At 45.9% G+C, this 10,088-nt stretch overlaps 1 protein-coding gene across 1 annotated transcript in view; it reads right to left on the reverse strand.

The window, feature by feature from the left end:
• The window catches only part of NLRP8 (NLR family pyrin domain containing 8), a 114,606-nt gene extending 109,635 nt beyond the window's left edge, over nucleotides 1-4,971 (reverse strand). Inside the window, exons 1-2 of the mRNA XM_036833981.1 lie at nucleotides 4,915-4,971; nucleotides 2,703-2,816 (exon numbers count right to left, since the gene is read on the reverse strand). Of these exons, the coding sequence (XP_036689876.1) occupies nucleotides 2,703-2,816; nucleotides 4,915-4,971 (171 nt within the window). The remainder of the gene's footprint in view (nucleotides 1-2,702; nucleotides 2,817-4,914) is intronic.
• Nucleotides 4,972-10,088: the final 5,117 nt, after the last annotated feature.

Below are 10,088 nucleotides of genomic sequence, written 5' to 3' on the forward strand. Positions count from 1 at the left end.
CACGTGTCGTTCTGAATTATGATCATATCGGGATGCAAGGGCAGGAGAGGGATTGCCGGATCACTATTGGTTCTCTGTGTAGCTATGTTACAGGAAGGTCCATACAGATCTCCACAGTGACTTCCACAGTTGACATTCCCTGCAAGAGTGTAGGACGATTTGCTTTTGCCCACGTGCTCTGCAGCCTTTATTCTTTGTAGATATTTTGGCGATGGCCAGTCTGAGTGGTGTGAGGTGATACCTGATTGTAGTTTTACTCTCCATTTCTCTAATAACGTGTGATGCTGAGCATCTTTCCATGTGCTTTTTTTTTTCTACAGTGTGAGTAAAATTGACAGCTTCAAATTGGCTTTTTGAACAGCTGCCCTGTTTTGCATTGTTTTTCGATGAAGTAGCCCCGGGTTTTTCTGGAGGGCAAGTGTTATCTATTCACAGCCCCACAGGCCTTGCGATTATGAGGGCCCGTCCGCAGCGTTTTCCACGTTGTAGTTACAGGAAAAGGCCACAAGGCGGCAGCATTTGTTTTTGCCCAAGGCTTGTCTGTCTTGTTTTTTTTTCTTTGTTTGTTTCCAGTTAATTTTTATTTTATAGGAGTAGAGTTGATTTGCAGTGACGTGTTTTGGGTTTACCAGTTCAGCAACGTGATTCCGTTATACATAGAGGTCTATCTAGTCTTTTTCGGGTTGTTTTTCCAGAAGGTGATTATAGTGTGTTGCGTAGAGCTCCTTGAGCTATTCACAAGGTCCTTTTGATGATCTACGATCCATATTAGTGTTTATATGCCAATCCCAACCAAATGTATCCCTCACCCCACCTTTCCTGTATGGTCATCGTACGTTTCTTGTCTGCCACTGAGAGTCTGTTTCTGTTTTGTCAGTTAGATCATTTGCATGAATTGATAATTTCACCTATAAGGGATAGCTTATGCTATTTGTCTTTCTCTCTGACCTCATTCACCTAGTATGATAATCTGTTAGTCCTCCTTGTTGCTGCAGATGGTATGTTTCATTCTTCTTGTTGGCTGAGAGTAATTCTTGTATGTATGTACCCCATGATGTTCATTTTTCTTTTGATGCACATTGGGTGGATTCTGTCTCCGGACTTGCCCAATTGTGCTGCCATGAAAATACAGGTGGCACGTGTCGTTCTGAATTATGATCATATCGGGATGCAAGGGCAGGAGAGGGATTGCCGGATCCCATATTGGTTCTCTGTGTAGCTATGTTACAGGAAGGTCCATACAGATCTCCACAGTGACTGCACCAGTTGACATTCCCTGCAAGAGTGTAGGACGATTCCCTTTTGCCCACGTGCTCTGCAGCCTTTATTCCTTGTAGATTTTTTTGGCGATGGCCAGTCTGAGGGTGTGAGGTGATACCTGATTGTAGTTTTACTCTCATTTCTCTAATAACGAGTGATGCTGAGCATCTTTCCATGTGCTTTTTTTTTCTACAGTGTGAGTAAAATTGACAGCTTCAAATTGGCTTCTTGAACGGCTGCCCTGTTTTGCATTGTATTTCGATGAACTAGCCCCGGGTTTTTCTGGAGGGCAGGTGTTATTTATTCACGCCCCACAGGCCTTGCGATTATTGAGGGCCCCTCAGCAGCGTTTTCCACGTTGTTGTTACAGGAAACGGCCACAAGGCGGCAGCATTCTTCATGCCCAACTCTGGTTACTCGGGGAAGCCGAGCCCGAAGGAAAGTCCTGTGCCTGGGTCCTCAGTTTGAGTGGAATGTGCCAGAAGAAACACCGAAGGGCTTGTGTCTCATTGCTTCCTTCCCTTGCCCTTCAACCCCCAGACAAATCCCAGTGCCTGGGAAACCGCTCTGATGACGGAGCTGTGGTCCATAGGTGGGGCGACTCCACGGAAGGAGGCTGGAGGAGGGAACCCCACCCCAGGAGACGTGGACCCCCGGGGACTTTGAAAGCTCTCCTTCCCGCCCAGAACGCAGCATCGTTTCTGGTGCCCGAGGCGTGGTGTAGCTGTAGGGGAGCCCCCCTGGATCTGGAGATTGTGGGATGCAGAGGGACCAGGCAGTCCAGGTCTAAGGGGGTCCTTTGCTGTCCCATCGTCCCCAGCTCGCTCAGCGCCGCGACAGTCCAGCTTTGGGCCCCAAGCCTGCTCCGCGTCCATGGATGAGACCCCAGCCCAGGTCCCCGAGGGCTAAGGGAAATGGGGTTGGCATTTTTCTTTTTTTAATTGTAATGTGTATTTTGTACTGGTGTATAGGTGATTTAGTTGGGTGTGGGCGTTTTTGTTTGTTTATTTCAGTGTACAGCAGTGATTCAGTTATACATATGTATATATGTTCCTCTTTGGGTTCTTTTCCCATGTAGTTTATTAGAGTGTTGAGTAGAGTTCCTTGTCCTATCCGGTGGGTCCTTCTGGATACCTGTGTTTTTAATATTAGCCTGTATACATTAATGGCAACCTGCTCATTTCTCCCTCACCCCACCTTTCCCGTTTGGTGAGCATTACTTCATTTTCCATAGCTGTGAGGCTGTCTCTGTTTTGCACATTAATTCCTCTGCATCCATATTTAGATGCCACCTCTAAGTGGTATCATATGGTACTTGTTTTGTGTGTCTCACTTCTTGACTAAGTATGATCATCTCTCCTTCCATCCCTGTGGCTGGACATGGAATGATTTCATCCTTTGTTTATGGCTGAGTTCTATTCCGTTGGGTACAGGTGCCGCACCTGCTTGAGCGATTCATCTGTCCTCCTACACTTTGGTGGCTTCCGTGTCTTGCCGTTGTACGCAGTGGTGCGGGAACGCTGGGGTGCAGGTGTCTGTCCAAAGTCTGGTTTTCCCTGGATATCCGCCCAGGAGAGGGATTGCTGGGTGCCATGGGATTTGTATTTTTACTTTTTACAGGAACCTTCCCATCGTTATCCGCAGTGGATGTACCGATTTACATTCCCACCAAGAGTGTAGGAGGGATCCGTTTTGCACACACCATGTCCAGCATGTATTGCTTGTAGATATCTTGATGATGGCCCTTTTGACCTCTGTGAGGTGATACCTCGTGGTACTTTTGATTTGCCTTTTTCTGAGAATTAGTGATCATGAGCATCTCTTCCTGTGTTTTCGGCCCTCTGTAAGTGTTCTTTTTTTTTTAAAGGCTCTTTTTAAAAAATATATATGCTAGGTGTTTTTTTTAAAATTTATTTATTTATTTATTATTTATGGCTGTGTAGGGTCTTCGTTTCTGCGCGAGGGCCCTCCCTAATTTCGGCAAGCGGGGGCCACTCCTCATCGCGGTGCTCGGGCCTCTCACCATCGCGGCCCTCTCCGTTGCGGAGCACAGGCTGCAGACGCGCAGGCTCAGTAATTGTGGCTCACGGGCGCATCCGCTCCGCGGAATGCGGGATCCTCCCAGACCAGGGCTCGAACCAGTGTCTCCTGCATTGGCAGGCAGGCTCTCAACCACCGCTCCAGGGAAGTGGTTGGGAAGCCCTTGTAAGTCTTCTTAAGAACTGTTTCGTACTTTTGTCTATTTAGTGGTTTTTTGAAAATGTTAATCAGCTGCATGAGCTACTTGTATGTTTTGGACATTAATTTCTTCGGGGTAGCTTCGATTGCAAGTCTTTTTGTCCATTCTGCAGGTTGTCTTTTCTATTGTTACGGTTTCCTTTGCTGTGCAAATGCCTTTAGGTTTAATCAGGTCCCATTTGCACGTTTTTATTTTTCAGTTCTTTGTGTCGTGGTTGAAAAACACCTTGCTGTGATTAGGACGAAGCTTTTCAAAAGCGTACATTTTCCTCAAGGGTTTCATAGTACCCGTCCTTACCTTTAGGTCTTTCTTTGAGTTGGAGTTTATTTTTGTGTAAGGATTTAGGGAGCATTCTATTATCATTGTCTATTTTGTAAGGAACCCCCTCAGTGCTCTCCATAGAGGCTTCTACGTTTTTCGTTCCCCCCAACAGTGTAGGAGGGTTACCTCTGCTCCACGCCCTCTCCAGCATTTCTTATTCGTAGATTCAGTGACAATGGCCTCGTGACTGGTGGCAGGTGATACCTTGTTATAGTTCTGATACGCAGCTCTCTAACGTTCAGCGAGGTTGAAACATGTCAGGTTCCTGTTTGAAATTTTGTCTTTACCATAGTGTGAGCAAAGTCACCTCTTGAATTTGGCGTCTTGAACCTCTGCCCTGTTGTGAGTTCCTTCTCAGTCGCCTAGCTCAGCCACATTTCTTGAGGGCAGGCGTGCTTTTCCTCCCAGCTCGGGTTGTGAGGATGAAGCGCCCAGCAGCACCGGTCCTAGTAAAGTTTAGTTACGGGAGACGGCCCCAAGGGGGCAGTATTCCTTCTTGCCCAAGTCTGTCTGTCTGTGTTTTTTTTTTTTTTTTTTTTTTCCTTTCAATTTAATTTTTACTGTATATGGGAGTAGAGTTGATTTGCAGTGACGTGTTTTGGGTTACCTGTTCAGCAACGTGATTCTGTTATACATAGAGGTCTATCTAGTTTTTCTGGTTGGTTTTCCAGAAGGTGATTATAGTGTGTTGAGTTGAGCTCCTTGATCTATTCACAAGGTCCTTTTGGATGATCTACGATCCATATTAGTGTTTATATGCCAATCCCAACCTCCAAATGTATCCCTCACCCCACCTTTCCCGTATGGTCGTCGTACGTTTCTTGTCTGCCACTGAGAGTCTGTTTCTGTTTTGTCAATTAGATCATTGCATGAATTGATAGGTTTCACCTATAAGTGATATCTTATGCTATTTGTCTTTCTCTCTCTGACCTCATTCACCTAGTAGGATAATCTTTTAGTCCCTCCTTGTTGCTGCAGATAGTATGTTTTCATTCTTCTTGTTGGCTGAGTAGTAATTCATTGTATGTGTGTACCCCAGAATGTTCATCTTTCTTTTGATGCCCATTTTGGGTGGATTCTGTATCCGGACTTACCCTAAGTGTGCTGCCATGAAAATACGGGTGGCACGTGTCGTTCTGAATTATGATCATATCGGGATGCAAGGGCAGGAGAGGGATTGCCGGATCACATATTGGTTCTCTGTGTAGCTATGTTACAGGAAGGTCCATACAGATCTCCACAGTGACTTCCACAGTTGACATTCCCTGCAAGAGTGTAGGACGATTTGCTTTTGCCCACGTGCTCTGCAGCCTTTATTCTTTGTAGATATTTTTGGCGATGGCCAGTCTGAGTGGTGTGAGGTGATACCTGATTGTAGTTTTACTCTCCATTTCTCTAATAACGTGTGATGCTGAGCATCTTTCCATGTGCTTTTTTTTTTCTACAGTGTGAGTAAAATTGACAGCTTCAAATTGGCTTTTTGAACAGCTGCCCTGTTTTGCATTGTTTTTCGATGAAGTAGCCCCGGGTTTTTTCTGGAGGGCAAGTGTTATCTATTCACAGCCCCACAGGCCTTGCGATTATTGAGGGCCCGTCCGCAGCGTTTTCCACGTTGTAGTTACAGGAAAGGCCACAAGGCGGCAGCATTTGTTTTTGCCCAAGGCTGTCTGTCTTGTTTTTTTTTTCTTTGTTGTTTCCAGTTAATTTTTATTTTATATAGGAGTAGAGTTGATTTGCAGTGACGTGTTTGGGTTTACCAGTTTCAGCAACGTGATTCCGTTATACATAGAGGTCTATCTAGTTTTTTTCAGGTTGGTTTTTCCAGAAGGTGATTATAGTGTGTTGCGTAGAGCTCCTTGAGCTATTCACAAGGTCCTTTTTGATGATCTACGATCCATATTAGTGTTTATATCCTGCCAATCCCAACCTCCAAATGTATCCCTCACCCACCTTTCCTGTGTGGTCATCGTACGTTCTTGTCTGCCACTGAGAGTCTGTTTCTGTTTCGTCAATTACATCATTGCATGAATTGATAAATTTCACCTATAGGATAGCTTATGCTATTTGTCTTTCTCTCTCTCTGACCTCATTCACCTAGTATGATAATCTGTTAGTCCATCCTTGTTGCTGCAGATGGTATGTTTCATTCTTCTTGTGCCTGAATAGTAATTCATTGTATGTATGTACCCCATGATGTTCATTTTTCTTTTGATGCACATTGTGGGTGGATTCTGTCTACGGACTTGCCCTAATTGTGCTGCCATGAAAATACAGGTGGCACGTGTCGTTCTGAATTATGATCATATCGGGATGCAAGGGCAGGAGAGGGATTGCCGGATCCCATATTGGTTCTCTGTGTAGCTATGTTACAGGAAGTTCCATACAGATCTCCACAGTGACTGCACCAGTTGACATTCCCTGCAAGAGTGTAGGACGATTCCCTTTGCTCACGTGCTCTGCAACCTTTATTCCTGTAGATTTTTTTGGCGATGGCCATTCTGAGTGGTGTGAGGTGATACGTGATTGTAGTTTACTCTCCATTTCTCTAATAACGAGTGATGCTGAGCATCTTTCCATGTGCTTTTTATTTTCTACACTGTGAGTAAAATTGACAGCTTCAAATTGGCTTCTTGAACGGCTGCCCTGTTTTGCATTCTATTTCGATGAACTAGCCCCGGGTTTTTCTGGAGGGCAGGTGTTATTTATTCACGGCCCCACAGGCCTTGTGATTATTGAGGGCCCCTCAGCAGCGTTTTCCACGTTGTTGTTACAGGAAACGGCCACAAGGCGGCCAGCATGTCTTCATGCCCAACTCTGGTTGCTTGGGGAAGCCGAGCCCGAAGGAAAGTCCTGTGCCTCGGTCCTCAGTTTGAGTGGAATGTGCCAGAAGAAACACCGAAGGGCTTGTGTCTCATTGCTTCCTGTCCCTTACCCTTCAACCCCCAGACAAATCCCAGTGCCTGGGAAACCGCTCTGATGACGGAGCTGTGGTCCATAGGTGGGGCGACTCCACGGAAGGAGGGTGGAGGAGGGAACCCCACCCCCAGGAGACGTGGACCCCCGGGGACGTTTGAAAGCTCTCCTTCCCGCCCAGAACGCAGCATCGTTTCTGGTGCCCGAGGCGTGGTGTACCCTAGGGGAGCCCCCCTGGATCTGGAGATTGTGGGATGCAGAGCGGGATCAGGCAGTCCAGGTCTAAGGGGGTCCTTTGCTGTCACATTGTCCCCAGCTTGCTCAGCGCCAGCGACAGTCCAGCTTTGGGCCCCAAGCCTGCTCCGCGTCCATGGATGAGACCCCAGCCCAGGTCCCCGAGGGCTAAGGGAAATGGGGTTGGCATTTTCTTTTTTTAATTGTAATGTGTATTTTGTACTGGTGTATAGGTGATTTAGTTGGGTGTGGGCGTTTTTGTTTGTTTATTTCAGTGTACAGCAAGTGATTCAGTTATACATACGTGTATATATGTTCCTCTTTGGGTTCTTTTCCCATGTAGTTTATTAGAGTGTTGAGTAGAGTTCCTTGTCCTATCCGGGGGGTCCTTCTGGAGTACCTGTGTTTTTAACATTAGCCTGTGTACATTAATGGCAACCTGCCCATTTCTCCCTCACCCCACCTTTCCCGTTTGGTGAGCATTACTTCAGTTTCCATAGCTGTGAGGCTGTCTCTGTTTTGCACGTTAATTCCTCTGCATCCATATTTAGATGCCACCTCTAAGTGGTATCACATGGTACTTGTTTTGTGTGTCTCACTTGTTGAGTAAGTATGATCATCTCTCCTTCCATCCCTGTGGCTGGACATGGAATGATTTCATCCTTTGGTTTATGGCTGAGTTCTATTCCGTTGGGTACAGGTGCCGCACCTGCTTGAGCGATTCATCTGTCCTCCTACACTTTGGTGGCTTCCGTGTCTTGCCAGTTGTACGCAGTGGTACTGGGAACGCTGGGGTGCAGGTGTCTGTCCAAAGTCTGGTTTTCCCTGGATATCCGCCCAGGAGAGGGATTGCTGGGTGCCATGGGATTTGTAGTTTTACTTTTTACAGGAACCTTCCCATCGTTATCCGCCGCAGATGTACTGATTTACATTCCCACCAAGAGTGTAGGAGGGATCCGTTTTGCACACCCACGTCCAGCATGTATTGCTTGTAGATATCTTGATGATGGCCATTTTGACCTCTGTGAGGTGATACCTCGCGGTACTTTTGATTTGCCTTTTTCTGAGAATTAGTGATCATGAGCATCTCTTCCTGTGCTTTTCGGCCCTCTGTAAGTGTTCTTTTTTTTTTAAAGGCTCTTTTTAAAAAATATATATGCTAGGTGTTTTTTTTAAAAATTTATTTATTTATTTATTTATGGCTGTGTAGGGTCTTCGTTTCTGCGCGAGGGCCCTCCCTAATTTCGGCAAGCGGGGGCCACTCCTCATCTCGGTGCTCGGGCCTCTCACATCGCGGCCTCTCCCGTTGCGGAGCACAGGCTGCCAGACGCGCAGGCTCAGTAATTGTGGCTCACGGGCGCATCGCTCCGCGGAATGCGGGATCCTCCCAGACCAGGGCTCGAACCCGTGTCTCCTGCATTGGCAGGCAGGCTCTCAACCACCGCTCCAGGGAAGTGGTTGGGAAGCCCTGTAAGTCTTCTTTAAAGAACTGTTTCGTACTTTTGTCTATTTAGTGGTTTTTTGAAAATGTTAATCAGCTGCATGAGCTACTTGTATGTTTTGGACATATAATTTCTTCGGGTAGCTTCGATTGCAAGTCTTTTTGTCCATTCTGCAGGTTGTCTTTTTCTATTGTTACGGTTTCCTTTGCTGTGCAAATGCCTTTAGGTTTAATCAGGTCCCATTTGCACGTTTTTATTTTTCAGTTCTTTGCTGTCGTGGTTGAAAAAACACCTTGCTGTGATTTAGGTCGAAGCTTTTCAAAAGCGTACATTTCCTCAAGGGTTTATAGTACCCGTCCTTACCTTTAGGTCTTTCTTCGAGTTGGACTTTATTTTTGTGTAAGGATTTAGGGAGCATTCTATTATCATTGTCTATTTTGTAAGGAACCCCCTCAGTGCTCTCCATAGAGGCTTCTACCGTTTTTACGTTCCCCCCAACAGTGTAGGAGGGTTACCTCTGCTCCACGCCCTCTCCAGCATTTCTTATTCGTAGATTCAGTTGACAATGGCCTCGTGACTGGTGGCAGGTGATACCTTGTTATAGTTCTGATACGCAGCTCTCTAACGTTCAGCGAGGTTGAAACATGTCAGGTCCTGTTTTGAAATTTTGTCTTTACCATAGTGTGAGCAAAGTCACCTCTTGAATTTGGCGTCTTGAACCTCTGCCCTGTTGTGAGTTCCTTCTCAGTCGCCTAGCTCAGCACATTTCTTGAGGGCAGGCGTGCTTTTCCTCCCAGCTCGGGTTGTGAGGATGAAGCGCCCAGCAGCACCGGTCCTAGTAAAGTTTAGTTACGGGAGACGGCCCCAAGGGGGCAGTATTCCTTCTTGCCCAAGTCTGTCTGTCTGTGTTTTTTTTTTTTTTCTTTTTTCCCTTTCAAGTTAATTTTTACTGTATATGGGAGTAGAGTTGATTTGCAGTGACGTGTTTTGGGTTTACCTGTTCAGCAACGTGATTCTGTTATACATAGAGGTCTATCTAGTTTTTTCTGGTTGGTTTTCCAGAAGGTGATTATAGTGTGTTGAGTTGAGCTCCTTGATCTATTCACAAGGTCCTTTTGGATGATCTACGATCCATATTAGTGTTTATATGCCAATCCCAACCTCCAAATGTATCCCTCACCCACCTTTCCCGTATGGTCGTCGTACGTTTCTTGTCTGCCACTGAGAGTCTGTTTCTGTTTTGTCAATTAGATCATTTGCATGAATTGATAGGTTTCACCTATAAGGGATATCTTATGCTATTTGTCTTTCTCTCTCTGACCTCATTCACCTAGTAGGATAATCTTTTAGTCCCTCCTTGTTGCTGCAGATAGTAGTTTTCATTCTTCTTGTTGGCTGAGTAGTAATTCATTGTATGTGTGTACCCCAGAATGTTCATCTTTCTTTTGATGCCCATTTTGGGTGGATTCTGTATCCGGACTTACCCTAAGTGTGCTGCCATGAAAATACGGGTGGCACGTGTCGTTCTGAATTATGATCATATCGGGATGCAAGGGCAGGAGAGGGATTGCCGGATCACATATTGGTTCTCTGTGTAGCTATGTTACAGGAAGGTCCATACAGATCTCCACAGTGACTTTCCACAGTTGACATTCCCTGCAGAGTGTAGGACGATTTGC

This window comes from Balaenoptera musculus, chromosome 19 (assembly GCF_009873245.2).
Source record: "Balaenoptera musculus isolate JJ_BM4_2016_0621 chromosome 19, mBalMus1.pri.v3, whole genome shotgun sequence".
Lineage (NCBI taxonomy): Eukaryota > Metazoa > Chordata > Mammalia > Artiodactyla > Balaenopteridae > Balaenoptera > Balaenoptera musculus.